Raw genomic sequence first — 19,097 nt, 5'->3', positions numbered from 1 at the left:
GCCGCAGCCCCGCCTTCCCCAGCCCCCGCGGTCTCAGCCGCAGGAGCTGAGCGGAGGGGCGGGGCGGCTTCGGGCGGGGCGGCGGCGCAGGCGCAGTGGCACTGGGCTCGCCGCGCTGAACTGCAGCTATGGAGCAGGCACCGCTGGACCCCAAGAGGCAGCTCAAGCCTGCGCCCCTGGAGCCGCTGGGTCGTCCCGACGCTGGGCTGGAGGCTGTGGCCGGTGAGGAAGCCGAAAGGGCCCGGGAAGAAGGCTCCGAAGCTGACACGGTGAGGAGAAGGGGCGGCGGAGGCCTCGAGGCCTGTGTCCGGGCCTAGTGGGCTAGACTGGGCTGTGCGGGTGGGCTCGGCCTGGGAGGCCCCGAGGTCGCGGGGAACGGCTGGGCAGCAGAGGCCGCAGGTGCAGCACTGGGTGTGTGTGAGGGGGAGGCTCTTCGTGGAAAGCAGGGGCTGTGGGTGGGGAGCGAACGTCGAGAGCACGGCGACCGACGGGAGGGCTTCGGAGGCGCGGGCTGTGGGGCTGTGGGTGCGGGGACCAGTCCTGCGGGCGAGGCTGGAGGAGCGGCAGCTTTCAGTGGTCGCTACACCTGATGTCTGGTCCAGAAAGTGCAGCGCTGATTTTCATGCAGTCTGACAAGGGTTTTGCTGGGAAGATGGCTATTTAATGGGGGCACTGTGAGCGATGGACAGCGGTATTCGAGAAGGAAGGGAACGCCAAACTAGGGTGAGCAGCAAGTCGGAGCAATAAAGAGGGGTTGGCTGGGTGCAAACTGAAGAAAGTGCAAGGTTCTAGGGAAGGTGCAGGTGAAATATTTTTTGAACTACTTGTTTGGCTCTAATTTCTTTACTTGGGGTAAGTTGTCATTTTCTATTGGAGACTTATCTGAATCCCTTTGGATAATTAGTGATTTTCACTTGTGTGAAAATGTAACATCTTATATTTGTAAGTGATTTCATTCCAAAGTGTCTATACTTGTAATGCAAGGTTTGTAGACCACGTTAAATAGAAGGACTTAAGCAATTCAGTACAGTGCTTCATGTTAGACCTTCCTGCCCAGTCTCCTTCAGTGTGCACGGCTCATCCAGTCATTTTGTTTCTTCGCACCCCCTCACCCCAACAGGTGTTAGTGCTAATATGAAACTGCCTGTTCTTAAGATTAATGGATAAGGAAAAGTCAAAAGTTGTTTGCTAAATGTAACTAGGAAGACTCTTAACTTCAAGTTTAGAGATCAGGTAATTAGAGTCTTAAGTACAGGAGTTGAAGATTTTGCCTGCTTAAGAAAATAACAAGCCATAGTAGCATGAAGACTTTTTTTCAATGTACTTTTAAGTTATAAAAATTAATTTTTTAAAGAACAGTTTTAGGTTCACAACAAAGTGGAAAGGGAGATGCAGAGATTTCCCAGTACTCCCTGTCCTCACATATAGTCTGGTGCATTGTGAACACCTTCCATCAGAGGGTACACGTTAACATTGATCATCATCACCCAGTCCATGTTTTCAACAGTGTTCACTGTTCATGCTGAGCATTCTATGGGTTTCAAAAAATGTCATGATGACACGTATCCACCATTATAGTATCATACAAACTATTTTCACTGTCGTGAACAGTTTTTCTATCCTACCTGGTCTTTCCTTTCTCCCCACCCTATTCCTGTTCGGTGACAACCATTTATTTATTCATTTTTTTTTTACTGTTTCTATAATTTTTGCCTTTTCTAGAATGCCCTGTCTTTGTAATCATACAGTACGTAGTCTCTCTGAGACTTCTTTCATACAGTAGTATGAAAGACTGGCTTCTTTCATACAATAGTTTGCTTTTAAGGTTCCTTCATGTCTTTTCATTGTTTGATAGCTCATTTCTTTTTAGCTCCAAATAATATTCTGTTGTTCAGATATACCACAGTTTATCCGTCTGTTTATTGAAGGATATCTTGGGACCTTCCAAGTTTGGGCATTTATGAATGAAGCTACTATAAGTACGTACATGTGCAGGTTTTGGTGTGGCATTTTCAACTCTGTTGGGTAAATAAATACCTAGGTGTACCATTGCTGGATCATAGGTAAGAATGTAGCCAGGTGCTCATGCCTCTAGTCCCAGCTACTTGGGAGGTTGAGGCAGGAGGATCCTAAGTTGAGACCAACTCAGCAACTTAGTGAGACCCTGTCTCAAAATGAAACATAATGGCTGGGATTGTAGCTCAGTGGTAGAGCACTTGTCTAGCATGTGTGAGGCACATGGTTTGATTCTCAGCATTGCATATAAATAAATAAAATAAAGGTCCATGAGCAAGTTAAAAAATATGTACATATATATAAAACAAAAACAGTTTAAAAAAATAAAATATAAAAAAGGTTGGGAATGTAACTCAGTGGTAAAGTGCCTCTGGGTTCAGTCCTCAGCAGGCCATCCCCCCCAACAAAAAGATAAGAATTTTTTTATAAGAAAAAAATTATAAAAATTTTTTTATAAGAAAAAAAGTGCCTGTACCAATTTGTTCTCCCACCAGCAATTAATGAGAGTTCTTCTTGCTACACATCCTTGTTAGCATTTGATATTGTCCGTGTTCTAGATTTAGAACATTTTAATGTGTATATAGTAGTACCTCTTTGTTTTTTTAAATATTTATTTCTTTTAGTTGTACACAATGCCTTTACTTTTATTTATTTATTTTATGTGGTGCTGAGAATCAAACCCAGGAACTTGCATGCACCAGGTGAGCAGGAGCACTCTACCGCTGAGCCATAACCCCAGCCCCTTACTTCTTTGTTTTAATTTGCATTTCTCATGACAGATGATGTCCAGCATCTTTTCAAATGCTTATTTGCCATCTGTATGACTTATTTGGTGAGATGTCTATTAAGATTGTTTATCCTTTTAGTTTTTGGTGATGAAACCCAGAATGAAGTGTGCCCTTCGTTTTAATTACGTTGTTTTATTATGGTTGAATTGGTTTTTGTTTGTTTTGTTTTTAATGTTTTTGTGTATATGGTACTGGGGATTGAACCAAGGGCCTTGAGCATTCTAGGCAGGCTCTCTACCATGAGCTACATCCCCAACCCTTCTTATTGAGTTTTGTTTTGTTTGAGAGAGAGAGAGAGAGAGAGAGAGAGAGAGAGAGGGAGGGGGAGAGGGAGAGAATTTCAGTATTTATTTTTCAGTTTTCGGCGGACACAACATCTTTGTTTGTATGTGGTGCTGAGGGTCGAACCCGGGCTGCACGCATGCCAGGCGAGCACGCTACCACTTGAGCCACATCCTCAGCTCAATTGAGTTTTTTTTTTTTTTTTTTTTAAAGAGAGAGTGAGAGAGAGAGAGAGAGAGAGAATTTTTAATATTTATTTTTTAGTTCTTGGCGGACACAACATCTTTGTTGGTATGTGGTGCTGAGGATCGAACCCGGGCCGCAGGCATGCAAGGCGAGCGCGCCACCGCTTGAGCCAAATCCCCAGCCCTCAATTGAGTTTTAATATTAAGTTTACATTTTATCTTCTCCTAAGATAAAATAATAATTTTAGAATTATTTGTGGAGTAGTCAGGATCTCATTTAAATATGAGAAAAGTGTGTGTATTCTGTAATGCTTAAATAATTAGTAGTAGTTTTTAAATAATTTTTGTGCAGGTTCTCACCTGTGACTTAATTTTTCTATTTTTGTTCAATCATTTTTATTGTGAAGTATATTAGTAATGCAAACCATCTTTCACAAAACAATTCTTTTGAAGTCCCCACATGCTCTCCTGGATTACCATCATAGAGGTAACCAGTATTCTGAATCTTGTATTAATAATTCTTTTGCTTTCCTTATAATGGTACCATATTTTTCTCTAAACAGTGCATTGTTTAGTTTTACCAGATTTTAAATTTTACATAAACAGAACATTTTTTTCCAATGGCATCCTTTCTTTGAGGATTCCTCTAAAATGTGGCTTACTTTGTTTATGTTTGTGGCTCTGTAGTATGCCATTTTATAGGTGTTCCACAGTTAATTTATCTCTTCTTATGGACATTGAAATAATGAAATTTTTGGTATTTTAAAAAGTTAGTACTACCATGAACTTCCTCCTATATATCGTTTATTGTATTATATCCAAAAGTCTAGTATAAATTTAGGAGTGGAATTGTAGGATTGATTGATTGTAGGGTAAGATGCTCAACCCTAGCAGGTAGTACCAGATTGTTTTCCAAAGTGCTTGTACAGTTTATACTCCCGTTAGTAGTGCCTGATATCTTTACCAGTGCTTAGTATTTTGAGACTGGAGATTGAACCAAGGGCCTTGAGCATTCTAGACAGGTTCTCTACCACTTGGCTACATCCCCAACCCTTCTTATTATATTGAGTTTTAATATTAAGTTTACATTGTATCTTCTCCTGAGATAAAATAATAATTTTAGAATTATTTGTGGGGTAGTCAGGATCTCATTTAAATATGAGAAAAACTATAAAATAGTTTTTCAATCTTGTGGTTATTTCTCTCTTTCTGTCTCTGCCTCTATTTTTATGATGCTGGGGGATCAAACCCCCTCATTTAGCCCTATGCCTCTTGCTGTATCATGGACACTTAAATTTTGATTATGACAAATTTTTATTAATCATTTTATAAGAAGTTGTCAATATTTAACATAAAATCATAGTATAGAACATAAAGACTATCTGGGTTAACTAAGAAGTGATTATTGGGCTGGGGCTGTGGGACAGTGGGTCAGTGGTAGAGCACTTGCCTAGCATGTATAAGGCACTGTGTTCGATTCTCAATACCACATATAAATAAATAAATAAAGTCCATTGACAACTAAGAAAATATTAAAAAAAAAAGAAGTGATTATGTCACCAGAGAAGGGGTCTGAGGAGGTCCTCAAGAAGGGAGAAGGGGGACCCCAACTCACTCACTCCTGACAGATGATGATAATGATGATTTTGGTACCAGGGATTGAACTCAGGGGCACTTAACTATTGAGCCCCATTGCCAGCCTTTTTTGTATTTTATTTAGAAACAGGATCTCACTGAGTTGCTTAGGGCTTTGCTAAGTTGCTGAGACTGGTTTTGAACTCACAATCTGCCTGCTTTAGCCTCTGAGTGGCTGGGATAACGGGTGTACACTTCTGCTCCTGGCCCCTTTCAGATTCTTGACTTATACTATAGAAAGGAATTTCAGGTTGCATCAAACGAGGCACAAACTATGAAGATGCGAATTTGGTGTCAACATACCTTATATATAATCAGAGATATGATAAATTATGATATAATGTTGTATTAAGAAGTGTAACACAAAAATAAATAAATAAATAAAATTTTTAAAAAAGAGGCACAAACTTTTTTTAAAATAACTTTATTTTCTTTATTTATTTTTATGTGGTGCTGAGGATTGAACCCAGTGCCTCTTGTTTTAGGCAAGCTCCGTAATGTGGAGCTACAATCCTGGTCCCAAAGGAGGCACAAACTTTTAAAGAAAAAAAAAAATGAAGATTTGTTTAAGAAAGCAAAGAAATTACTTAGGAAAGCAAGCAAAGGGAGAAAGAGTATAGGTAATTTAGAGTGAGATGCACATTTGGGGTCCTGGGCTCTCCCTAAATAGTGAACATGGGAAATTCATGTGTATGTGTGACATTATCCTTGTGAGCTCAGATCTCTTAATCATAGAGCACAGGTGGGCCATGGTGGTCTGGTTCTTTTAGGATCTCCAGATTGTTGTCATCCAGTCAATTATCTATTAATGTTTGGAAATACTCTGATGACAAGTCTCTAACAGTATTTTTCCTAGGCTTCATTTAATCTAAAGAAAGGAAGTTCATGGTAGTAGTAACTTTTTAAAATACCAACAATGTAGTTGTCATTAATCATGTGTACTCACAAAAATCTAAAATTCAAGGGCTTTTTAAGAATTTAGGCCTGGTAGAAAACAGACTTGAGGAAAGTTGAGGGTGTTTGTGGAACTTTGTAGATTTAAAGTTAGTTTCTTTTCCTTTCCCTGTTAATTTGCTTTCTACCTATTCTATTTCTTCTCTCTTCCTCAATCCTAGGACTGAGGATGTAGCTCAGTGGTAGAGAATGAGTTGGCAGACACACACACACATAAGACAGGTGTATTGGCATACAGCCTGTAATTCCAACTCTTTGGGATTCTGAGATGGGAAAATCTAAAGTTCAAGACCAGCCTGGGTAACTGAGACCTGTCTCAAATAAAAAACACAAAGGGCTCGGGGTGTACCTCAGTGGCGTAGCATCCCTGGGTTCAATCCCCCATACCACAAAACAAAACCCCCTGAGAACAAAAAGTGATATAAACCAATGTATATCTGAATCTAAACACCACATGGTACCTCATGAATATGTACAAATAGTATGTGTAAATAAAAATTAATACACTAAAAATAAATAACTTAGCCGGACACTGTAGTGACGGCCCAGCAGCTCCGGAGGCTGAGACAGAAGGATTGCGAGTTCAGAGCCAGCCATAGCAAAAAGTGAAGCGTTGAACAACTCAGTGAGACTCTGTCTATAAATAAATATAAAAAACAAGACGCGGGTGTGGCTTAGTGGTTGAGTGCTCCTGAATTTAATCCCTGGTACCCCCCCAAAATAAAAAACTTTAATAATGCATTTTTTATATTTATTTTTTAGTTATAGGTGGGCACAATATCTTTATATTTTATTATTTTATTTTTATGTGGTGATGAGAATCGAACCCAGTGCCTCACACTTGCTAGGTGAGTGCTCTACACTGATCCCCAGCACTAGCCCCTGCATTTTTTTGATTAATTAAATAAAACTGTTTATTTTTGAAAGTACAGAGATGCTATCCTATAAAAGACATTGTACTTATGTATTATTTCCTGACATTTTTGAAAAATATTTGAAAATATATGTAACAAGAAGCCATCCATTGGTGACCCTAACTTATGGGGGTTCCTAAAATAGCTCTTTAAGTTAGTGATTCATAAAGAAGTACAAGCCAGATGGGCATAGTGGTACATATCATTAAGCCACTCCAGAGTCTGAGGACGGAAGATCACAAATTTGAGGCTAGCCCCAGCAACTTAGCAAGATTCTGTCTCAAAAAGTAAAAAAAGTCTGGGGATGTAGCTCAGTGGTAAAGTGCCCCTGTGTTCAATCCCTAGTACGGAGAGGGAAGAATAAAAAAACAAACCGTAAGACATTTGGACAGAAATTTTGTATTATCTTTTTAAACACTCATTTATTCAATCCCCCTTCAAAAAACCAGAAACTTTAAGGGTTATCTACACTCTTTCCTCGCTGATGTTATGGCTCAGTGGTAATGTGCTCGCCTAGCAAGCACGAGGCCCTGGGTTCGATCCTCAGCACCACATAAAAACAAATAAAGGCATTGTGACCATCTACAACTAAAAATAAATTAAACTCTTTCCTCTTTTTCATCCTCTATTCCATTTAATCTATCTCTAATTGAGCAAAATTTCAATAGTTTTATAGCCTTGGGCTATTGTTATTGATAGGACTGTGGGCTGAGTAGAAAGGGAAGTTGGATTTTTTATTTATGAGGGTTCTGTAGAGTGGGGCTCTACTTTTCACTAAATTCTCAAAATTACCCCCAAAATATAGGAAAGTGAGGAATCAGAAGCTCAGAGAGTAGTTTGGCCAAGGTTAGAGGCTTGGTAGTAGCTTGACTGGAATTAAATTAGTGCTCTTTCCATTAAGCCATTTTGTTTCTCTAAAAAGGAAGGAAGGACAGAGGGAAGGAAACTTTAAATTAGTCTTGTAAGTTGTTCCAGTACTGTGTTTTAAGGTTTTTAGTGTAGTTATGCTTAAGTTGCAATTTAGAGAAGGAAATAGAGGCTATAGAAGATGTGTTGATCTATTTACAAAACGATCTGAGTGTTCAGTGGCCAGAAGTTTGCTGTATCAGCCTTATTTTTGACTTTGCAAATTGGACAATCACCATGTTCCAAAGGGTGGTGGAACACTGCCTAGGAGTCATGAGACTTCTGGTCTTCTGTCTCAGCAATCATCATTCTTGAAACTCTGTTGTGGCTTTTTCTGTATTCTTTTCTTTTCCATTGTTTAATTAGAAATCTCCTGTCATTTCCTTTTGTACATTTCCCTGTGAGGAAGAGTACATTTATTTTTGAAAGTATAGTCACTTTTACTTAAAATAACTTGAAAAATGGAAAAAATGAGAGGGGAATCAAATCTCTAAGAAAGTAGTAATTAGCCCTAGCAGAAGGGATTGGAAAGAGCAAGGGAATAGGAGAATACTCCTCCAGGCTGGAAGATTCCATTGAATTGACTGTTAAGAGGCAGGGTGGGGCTTATGGAATTTGCCAGAGGAGAACCATTGCCTGAGGAATTGATAACTGAATTTTTTAAGCCTGAAAGTGCTCATGGAGCAGAGTACTTAAAAATTCCAGTGCACCATTAGCACCTTCTCTGACTGACTGCAGAGAACTGAGTAGACCAGAACTATAAATAGGTTTGAGGTATTCTGAGGGTGAGGATAATACAAAAAGAGGGGAGAAAATTTATAGGCATAGTGCTGTAGTTTGGACCCAACATTTTAGGGGTTATGTGTTAAATGCTTGTTCCCCAGCCTATAGCACTACCGGCAGCTGGTGGAGATGGGGCCTAGTGAAATAAAGTTGAGTCATTAAGGACATGCCCTTGAAGGGGATATTGAGACCTTAGCCCTCTTCTTTCTCTTTGCTTCCTTGCTGCTATTATGCAGTTTTGTTCCTTTATGCGCTTTCATCCATGATGTGCTGCCTTGCTACAGGGACTAGAACTTCCAAAACTGTGAACTAAAAGAAACATTTCCTCTTTTTTTTTTTTTTTTTTTTTGGTAGTGCTGGGATTGAATCTAGGGCCTTGTGCATGTAAGGTGGACACTCTACCAACTGAGCTATATCCCCAGCCTCAGAAACCTTTCCTTTTTTTAAAAAAAAAAATTTATATCAGTTGTTGATGGACCTTCATGGTTTTTTTATTTATATGTGGTGCTGAGAATCAAACCCAATGCCCTACACATTTGAGGCAAGCGCAATACCAATGAGCCACAACCCCAGCCCCCCTTCTTTTAAGTAACAGAAAGCTCACATGCAGAGTTATAGAATATATCAGTTAAGCAAGCTAAGCAGCAGATGATTAAATCATACTCAGGAAATTTTTATTTTATTGAATTTATTATTTTTTTTTTCTACCAGGGGTTGAATTCAGGGGTGTTTAATTACTGATCCACATCCACAGTTCTTTTGTTTGTTTGTTTGTTTTTTCCTGTTTTTTCTTTCATTTTCAGATAAGGTCTCATTTAGTTGCTTAGGACCTTGCTAAGTTGCTGAGGCTGGCTTTGAACTTGTGATCCTCCTGCTTCAGCCTCCCAAGCTGCTGGGATTATAGGTGGGTGCCACCATGCCCAGCTCAAGAAATTTTTTAAAAGTTATTTTCTAGCTCAGTGATGATTTTCCGATGTTTTTGAAGGTGACTCAGTTTTGTTTTGGGTTTTTTCTTTTTCTTTTTTTTTTTTTTTTTTATGGTGCCAGGGACTAAACAGGGATGAACTATCACTGAGCTACATTCTCAGCCCTTTGTATTTTTTATTTGAGACAGGGTCTTGTTTAGTTGCCTAGGCTGGCCTCAAACTTGTGATCTGCTCAGCCTTCCAAATAGCTGGGATTATAGATGTGTGCCACCATACCCAGCTCTATTTATTTAAATATTTACTACAATTTTCAGGTTTTGTATATTGAGCTTGTATTTATTTTTATTATCAGAAAAACTTAAACTTACCAGGTATGATGACACATACCTGTAATCCCAGGGCCTTGGGAAGCTTTGGCAGGAGGATCGCAAGTTTGAGACCTACCTTGGCAATTGAGCAAGACCCTCAGTAACCTAGTGAGAACCTGTCTCAAAAGGAAAAAGGACTGGGGATGTATCAGCTCTGTGTTCAAGTGCCCCTGTACCCCCCCCCAAAAAAAAAAAAAGATAGAAAAAACTTAAGCAAATGTTGGCTAATTGGTAATATGGAGCTATATGCCAGGCAACTTTCAAAACTCTTTTCATACATAGACTCATTAAATATTCTCAGTGACTGTTGAGTTAGGTACTGTCTTTGTTTGTACTGCCATAATAAAATCCCAAAGACCTTACTTCTTAATACCATTATTTTGGGGGTTAGGATTTCAGCATAGGAAGTTGAGGGACATAACATTCAGTTCATTTTAGGTGCTGTTGTTTCCATTTTACAGATGAGGAAACTGAGGCAGAGAGGTTTGATAATTTGCCCAGAGTTACACAGCTAATGTGTAGCAGCGATGGTATTCAAATTCTGGCAAGACAAGCACTGTTATTGAGTCACATCCCTAGTGACTTTATAATTTTTATGCTTTGGGGTGTGTTTTTTTTTGGGGGGGGTGTATACTGGGGATTGAACTTAGGGGCACTCGACCACTGAGCCACATCCCAGCCCTATTTCATATATTATTTAGAGATTCAGGGTCTCATTGAGATGTTTAGCACCTTGCTTTTGCTGAGGCTGGCTTTGAACTTGTGATCCTCCTACCTCAGCCTCCCAAGCCACTGGGATTACAGGTGTGTGCCACTGCAAACTTTTTTTTTTTTTTTTTGGTGGTACTGGGAATTGAACCCAGTGCCTTTTGCATCCTAGGCAAACATTCTACAACTGAGCTACATTCCCAGCTTTACTTTATTGTTCTTTGTATGCCTTGTGATTTTTTTTTTCTGTGTTGTTGAAAACAGGACCTTTGAATCTAAAAATGTGGTATCTCTGGAAATCATATTCTCCTACCACACAATTTGCTGTTACTTGTTATTATTTTGAGTTTTTTTTTTCCTTATAGGCTGTGTGCCAAAGATCAGTCTGATATGTAAATTTAAAGTCTTGATAGGTTTTTTTCAGAGCCTGATCCTTTCCCTGCATATTTGTGGTCACTTTCTAATTTTCCACACATATCCAGTTATTTTTGAATCTCCAGGTGTTTTAATATTTGCCTCAGTCTGGCTGGGCACAAAATCACGAGCCACTCAAGCAGGAACAAACTTTATTTTTGAAACTGCCGCCAATGCCCCATATGCTCCCGGGAAGATTGCAGACCAACCCACGCAGGAAGTCCCTTGTCCGGAATTCCCTCCTACCGCACTTCCCCAACCAATGGGAACTCTCCAGGAGTCCCATAGCAGGCCCAGGTGGACAGCAGGAGTCCAACATCCATATGAATGCAGATCTTAACATAATCATATCATCTCAATAGCTTGCTGGCGTCACCTTTCAACCAAAAATGCCATGCATCATATTACTTGGCTGTGGCTCTTAGCAAATATTTAGCTTTTAAGAGAAAAATGGAGGGGAGAAATAAAGGGTCCCCCACAAAAGTCACTTAAGCCAGAGGGAGGCTTGTAACAGTATGAGAATGTTCAATAACAGTGGCCACCACCTTTTTGTGCCTGTCTAATTAGAAGAGGCAACCAACAGTAGAGGACATGATGTGTTTTTGCCCACCTTGACTCCTGTAAGCTGTATGCAAGCCACTCTAGGTAACACTGCACAGCTGTCTTCCACAGGGCTAGGGTGTGGAATGGGTCACTACCAATGTGCACAGACCTGAAATTGATCTTAATTAACTATACTTTGTTATCCGAGCCTTCCTCTGGAAGTTGTAAGCTATCTTCAGACTCCGGAGTTCCCAAATATTTATATCACAGTCTTCCAGTGTATATATTGTCTAGATGGGAAGATAGATTCCTGGTGCTTCCAGCTCTACTATCTTCCTAGAATCTTCGGTATATGTGTCTTTGTGTCTTTAAGATGTTTTCTTTTTTCTTTTTCTTTTTTTTTTTAAGAGAGAGAGAGAGAGAGAGAGAGAGAGAATTTTTTTAATATTTATTTTTTAGTTTTCGGCGGACACAACATCTTTGTTTGTATGTGGTGCTGAGGATCGAACCCGGGCCGCACGCATGCCAGGCGAGCGCGCTACCGCTTGAGCCACCTCCCCAGCTCCTAAGATGTTTTCTTACACTTTTGTATATAGACTTATTTTTTGGCCACTTAAAGGAAATGTCTGAATTTTAATAAATGTATGGTACCCGTTTAGATACCTCTGAAAAAGTTAATGTAATATGTTGATAAAAAGTACTTGTCATTTGATGCTGTCATTTAGCAATCCCTAACAACTTAAGGAATATAACAAATTATCTAGAAATATATACCAATGATTTTTTTGTTTAGTTTGTTTGTTTGTTTTGTGGTGCTGGGGATTGAACCCAGGGCCTTGCACATGCCAGGCGGGCACTCGACCAACTGAGCTGTATCCCCAGCCCCCAATGATGAGTTTTATTAAATTAGCTGTGGGCTTTTCAATAACATCTTCAAGTTTTTTTGTTGTTCCATTTTGTCCAGATGACAGAAAATAATTTTGGATTAAAGAAGATAGAAATCAGTGTTTCAGAGGCTGAAAAGCGAACTGGAAGAAATGCCATGAACATGCAAGAAACATATACTGCTTACCTCATTGAAACAAGGTTGGTGATGAGAATTAGACTTAAGTTTAGATAGAAAGCTTTTTTTTCTGGTAGCTTTAGTTTAAAGTTTGGTGGAATAAGATTGAGTAAGGATAAAGTCACTGGTTTTTAATTCCCTTTGAAGTTTTTGTGTGTGTTCCTGTTCGTAGGAAGATTTGTTTTTTTGTGGGTTTTTTTTGGTGCTGAGGATTGAACCTAAGGCCCTGATGGTATAGGAGATGTACAGATAGTATAGGTATTATTGAATAATCATTCCATGATTGGATAAATGGAGTAGTTTGGGGGGTCCACTGAAGTCCTACCTATGTTTTGGCATTTTGCACTGAATAGATCCTGCTTTAAATGACCATTATTGGGGGAGGTACTGGGGATTGAACCCAGGGGCACTTAACCACTGAGCCATATCCCCAACCCCCTACTCCTTTTTAAGAATTTTATTTTTTGAGACAGGGTCTCGCTAAGCTCTTATTAGGGTCTCACTAAGTTGCCAAGGCTGGTCTTAGACTTGCAATCCTCCTATCTAAGCCTCCCAAGTTGCTGGGATCACAGATATACACCACACTTGGCTCCTTTTTTTAATTTTTTTGTTATGCAGATTTTCTACCTGCCTTGTAGGTGTGCTGGTTATAGGCTTTATTTATTAGCAAGATATTGAACCCAGGAATGATTTCCCATTGAGTTATATCCCCAGCTTTTTGGGGGGGAGGGGGTGCCAGGGATTGAACTCAGAGGGTACTTGACCATTCACTGAGCCACATCCCCAGCCCGATTTTATATTTTATTTACAGACAGGGTCTCACTGGGTTGCTTAGTGCCCTACTTTTTGCTGAGGCTGGCTTTAAACTTGCGATCCTTCTGTCTCAGCCTCCCAAGCTGCTGGAATTACAGATGTGCCCCGTGCCTGGCTTAGTTTTATTTTTGAGACAGGGTCTCACTAAGTTGCTTAGGGCCTTACTATATTTTTGAGACTGGCCTGGAACTTGCAGTCCTCCTGCCTTAGCTTCCGGAATCCCTAGGATTACAGACATGCACCATTGTGCCCAGTGTAAGATGTAGGTTTTGTTGGTAGCTAGTTTGAAACTTGAGATTAACCCAAATATTTCTTCAGCTAGGGTTAGAAATCTGTATTAATTTTTTTTTTTTTAGAGAGAGTGAGAGAGGAGAGAGAGAGAGAGAGAGAGAATATTTTTAATATTTATTTTTTAGTTCTTGGCGGTCACAACATCTTTGTTGGTGTGTGGTGCTGAGGATTGAACCCGGGCTGCAAGCATGCCAGGCGAGCGCGCTACCGCTTGAGCCACATCCCCAGCCCCTGTTTGTATTAATTTTTTGTTGTTTTATCTTGTGTTTTGTGGGGTTTTTTGTTTGTTTGTTTCTGGTATGTGTTTTGTGTGTGTGTGTGTGTGTGTGTGTGTGTGTGTGTGTGTGCTGGGGATGACCTATGGCCTTCTTTAAGCTGGGCAAGCACTCTACCTCTGAGCTGTATATCCCAGGCCTTTTTTAATTGTTTTGAGGCAGGTCTCACTAAGTTTCTCAGGCTAGCATTGACCTTGTGATCCCTCTGCTTCAATCTCCTAAATTCACTGGAATTATAGGCCTGTGCCACCCTATCTGACTTCCTGGATTGGAATGGTTGTTTGTTATAGCTAATGCTTAGGTCAACTCTTTAAGATGAGTTTTGCTTTAATAGTTCCATATTTTTCCACAGAAGCCATTTGTACACTTTTGTATTTCATATTTTGTTTCCTTTTTATTAATGGATAATTAAATAGATTTAGTGATAAACTTAATATATAAATAATAAAAGCAAGCAACTATTGCCAGATGTGATGGTACATACCTGTAGTACCAGCTATTCAAGAGGCTGAGGCAGGAAGATTGCTTTGGGTCCAGGAATTCGAGGTCCTTCTGGGCAACATAGCAAGACCCTGTCTCAAAAAGACAAAACCAAAAACTAACTATTTTTCTGAGCATAGAGTGAGATAAATATGTTTTCAGATTTTACTTATTTCTGAAACTGATGTAGTCTCTGGGTCTTTATGCACATTGTGGCATATGTGTATTTCTTGGAGGACAAATAAATTATTGTCAAGCAAATAATTAGAAAATGAGAAGGTCCTCCCAGACCAGCAGAAGCAGCAGCCGGAGCAGCTGCAGCCTGTGCCCTCTGCCACCGCACCCCCCCCCCATTTCCCCTTTCCTCCTCTTCCTCCTACCCCCCGCCCACCAGTTTTTGGCTTTCACCCCCACCAGTGACCAAAGACTTGACCACTCGAAGTCCAGCTCCCCATAACACTTCTCAACATGGACACTGGTGTGATTGAAAGTAGATTAAATGTCACTTTCACTATTTGCCTACTTATGTATGGAAAGGAAGTTGGCAGTATCATCAGAAAGAAAGGAGAATCAGTTGAGAAGATGCTCGAGGAGAGTGATACATGCATCAATCTCTTAGAAGGGAATTGTCCCCAAGAGAATTATCACTTTGGTTGGACCCACTAATGCCATCTTCAAAGCCTTTGCGATGATCATTTGACAAACTGGAAGAGGACATTAGCAGCTCTATGACCAATAGCACAGTTGCCAGTAGATCTGGTCACTCTGAGGCTGGTGGTCCCTGCTAGTGTGGCTCTCTTATTGGTAATGGTGGCTGCAAGATTAAGGAAATATGAGAGAGTACAGGGGTTCAAATCCAGGTGGCGGGGGATATGTTCCCCAATTCAACTGAGTGGGCCATCACTATTGCTGGCATTCTGTAATCCATCATTGAGTGTGTCAAACAGATCTGTGCGGTCATTTTAGAGTCCCTACCCCCAAGGGTGTGACCATCCCATACCTGCCCAAGCCATCAAGTTCTCCAGTCATCTTTGCAGGAGGTCAGGACAGGTACAGCACAGGCAGCGACAGTACGAGTTTTCTTCACACCACCCTGCCCATGTTCCTCAACCCTGACCTGGAGGGATCACCTCTAGAAGCCTATACCATTCAAGGACAGTATGCCATTCCACAGCCAGATTTAACCAAGCTGTACCAGTTGGCAATGCAACATTTTCCTATGACGCATGGTAATACTGGATTTAGTGCAGGTTTGGATTCATCTGCTCAGACTACTTCTCATGAACTCACCATTCCAAACGACTTGACTGGCTGCATAATCTGGTGTCAAGGCACCAAAATCAATGAGATCCGTCAGATGTCTGGCGCAGATCAAAATTGTGAACCCAGTGGAAGGATCCACTGATAGGCAGGTTACTGTCACTGGATCTGCTGCCAGCATTAACCTTGCTCAGTATTCAATCAAAGTCAGGCTTTCCTCGGAGATGGGTGGCATGGGGAGTAGCTAGAACAATGCAGATTCATCCATAATCCCTTTCTGCTGTTCACCAACACCCATAATCCATCTGCGTAGTTTCCGAACAGTCAGCAATTCCAGGTCTTTAAATAGTTTGTAAATTTTCAGTTTCTACACACTTTATCTTCCACTCATGATTTTTTTTAATTAAAGCGTTTTAATTCCTTTTTCTGTTCAACCGTTAATGCTGAGATCTATATTTAGTTTTATAAGCTTCTCCCTTTTTTTTTTTGGCTCATGAATTTTTCTGTTTGTTGTGGAAATGTAAGAGTGAACTATTAATAATTTCAGTTTAGTTCTATTATAGGAATTTTTCAAAAAAATTTAAAAAAAGAAAATAAGAAGGTTTAAAAGATTGATGGTTTATAACAGTGCTTGCATTGGGAGACTTTTCAATAGTCAAAATACTTTAAAATGTTCTTTATATGATTTTACCCTTTCTCCCAAATATAAGTTGAACTGTGTATAGATGAAACATGGCATTTTCTGCCAGCTCTTTATAATTATAATTGAAGATGAGTATTGATGAATTTTTATAACTTCTCTTCCACACACTTTCACAGCTAATTAATATTTTACTCTTGTGCATATCTCTTGATACTCAGATTCATTTAATTCATTTATAACCTGAATTGAGGTTTTGTGGGTCTTGGTCTTTATTGTGAATGTTGTCATCTCATTGGGCAATAGTGAAGTTAAAATTACTTTCATCTTAATAGACTAGCTAGCTGTGCCTTTTATCATACTGTAAAACCAATTATGAGATAGATTGAGGCTTTCAGAATATTCCTAATACAATTATTAGGTTCAAATCATTTTTCTATAATAGGAAATAAAGTGGTTAGGAGTAAGGGCTTGGTATCAGGTGGATTATAAGCAGGGCACATATGTGCAGCTGCTTCCTCATCTGTAGAATGAGGATAGTAAATCCCTGTTTCACCAGGTTGAATAAATTAGTGAAAAAATACATAAAAGTTCTTTACTCAATGCCTGGTTGAAAAGCAGTTAGGAAATAGAAGCAAATAGTACTTAGAGGTATACTTTTTAGAGATGTTTTGTTTATGTGTATGTATTTTTATAAAGTAATAAATATGTTTTTTGATTCCTTTCAGGTCAGTTGAACATGCTGATGGTCAGAGTGTCCTAACAGACTCACTGTGGAGGAGATATAGTGAGTTTGAGTTGTTGAGAAACTACCTTTTAGTTTACTATCCACATATTGTTGTGCCACCTCTACCAGAAAAACGGGTAAGAAGCAAGATGGCAGTAGTTAAAAGTACTATACATTGAGACTCTTCTTAATGATTGTTTTATTTACCTAGGCAGAATTTGTTTGGCATAAACTCTCTGCTGACAACATGGATCCGGATTTTGTGGAAAGACGACGGATTGGTTTAGAAAACTTTCTCTTAAGAGTTGCTTCACATCCTATCCTTTGTAGAGACAAAATCTTCTATTTGTTTTTAACACAGGTATCTTTTAAAAATGTTCATTTGACTTCTTTTTTTTTTAATGACAAATCCCACTAATATGTAAAATTATAATGCACCTATATAAAAAATGTAGAATGTTTATTTCTTTTTTCTTTTTTGGTGGTACTAGGGATTGAACCCAGGGCTTCGCACATGATAGGCGAGAACACTATCAATGAGCTTCATCCCCAGACCTTTTTAATAAAAACATGTTTTGAATCAGAGTCTCAATGAATTGCAGGAGCTGGCCTTGAACTTGTGATCGTCTTGCCCCAGCCTCCCAAATTGCTGGGCTTACAGGCATGCACCAACTCAGCCAGCTAAACTGTAAAATGCTTTTATTTTGGTACAGAAAGTGAACCCAGGGACACTTTACCACTGAGTTATACCTTCAGGCCTTTTTAAATTTTTTTATTTTTTATTTTGATATGGGGTCTCCCTATGTTGCTTAGGGTCTTGCTTAGTGCTGAGGCTGACCCCAAACTTGTAATTCTCCTTAGCCTCTCTTTTTTTTTCCCTATAGCTTTATTGAGATAAAATTAAAGTACAATAAAATGTACATATTTTAAATATTCAATTTGATCAATTTTGACATGTATGCAACCAGTATAATCAATATAGAAAGCATTTTAATTTGAAATTAAAATTTTTAAGTTTTTAATTTGAAATCATGCAAACTGTATTTCCTTAAGATATATAGATATACACCTCACCCCACATGTCAACTATTTCAAAATTAAATGGCATGCTTATCTCAGAGGTCAAGGAAGAAAGCACAAGAAAAGTAATTAAAACGTGCTTTGAACTAAGTGATAATCAAAGCTTAAAATATCAGGATCTCTGGGATGGAACAGTACTCAGATGAACATTTATAACTTAAAGTACTTGTATTAGAAAGAAGGTAGAATAACAAATTATCTTCAAATTATGTAGTAGGAAAGAAAAAATAAGAGTAGGAGTAGAAATATATGAAATAGAGAAGAAATAATACAGCTAAAAGTTGATAAAACATAAACCAGTATAATCAAGAAAAAGCAAGAACACAAAAATTAACATCAATGGAGAGGGAGCTATCAAAATAACCCTACAGATGCTGAAAATATACTAAGATAACATTACAATTGTATGCCAACTTATGTGATAGCTTACATAACATGCTCTATATTAGAGAAGGATCTGTGTGCTACTGAGAAGAATATGTATTCAGTCATTCATGGATGAAATATTCTATATATGTCTGTTAAGTCTAAATTATCAATTGGTTTGTTTGTTTGTTTGTTTTTGGTACCAGGGATTGAATTCAGGGGCACTTGGCCACTGAGCCACATCCTCAGCCCCATTTTGTATTTTATTTAGAGACAGGGTCTCACTGAGTTGCTTAGTGCCTCGCTATTGTTAAGTCTAGCTTTGAACTCTTCGATCCTCCTGTCTTAGCCTCCTGAGCTGCTGGGTCAATGTATTTTTTACTTCTATAACTTTATGTGGTTATTGCAGGATCTCTCCAGTGGTAATAGAGTCATGCTAAAGTTACCCAGTACTATTGTGCTGTGGTCTGTTTGATTCTTGAAATTGAGAAGGGTTTGATGTATGTAAATGCTCTGTTGTTTGGGGCATAAATATGTACAGTTGTTATGTATTATTGATCTATAATTCCCTCACGCAGCATGAAATGGCCTTCTTTGTCCCTTCTGATTAACTTTGGCTTGAAGTCTACTTTATCTGATTTGAGGATAGAAACCCCTGCTGATTTACAGGATCCATGTGA

At 39.2% G+C, this 19,097-nt stretch overlaps 1 protein-coding gene and 1 pseudogene across 4 annotated transcripts in view; both read left to right on the top strand.

The window, feature by feature from the left end:
- The first annotated feature begins 77 nt into the window (after positions 1-77).
- The window catches only part of SNX4 (sorting nexin 4), a 64,124-nt gene continuing 45,104 nt past the window's right edge, over positions 78-19,097 (top strand). For 2 of the 3 annotated variants that reach the window (XM_081301055.1, XM_081301054.1), the window contains exons 1-4: positions 79-269; positions 12,387-12,508; positions 16,973-17,108; positions 17,183-17,332. In XM_081301055.1, coding sequence (XP_081157181.1) covers positions 129-269; positions 12,387-12,508; positions 16,973-17,108; positions 17,183-17,332 — 549 coding nt within the window. In that variant the 5' untranslated portion in view covers positions 79-128. Of the gene's footprint in view, positions 270-12,386; positions 12,509-16,972; positions 17,109-17,182; positions 17,333-19,097 lie in introns of all 3 variants that reach the window. The other variant, XM_081301056.1, reaches the window with a different exon arrangement.
- LOC308653220 (poly(rC)-binding protein 2-like) lies at positions 14,813-15,863 on the top strand (annotated as a pseudogene). The gene has a single exon. The product of its transcript is annotated as a poly(rC)-binding protein 2-like (transcript).

Source organism: Spermophilus citellus (genome assembly GCF_964194105.1).
Source record: "Spermophilus citellus genome assembly, chromosome: 7".
Classification (NCBI taxonomy): Eukaryota; Metazoa; Chordata; class Mammalia; order Rodentia; family Sciuridae; genus Spermophilus; species Spermophilus citellus.
The sequence above is the reverse complement of the archived record's forward strand: the minus strand, read 5'-3'. Positions and strand labels throughout refer to the sequence as shown.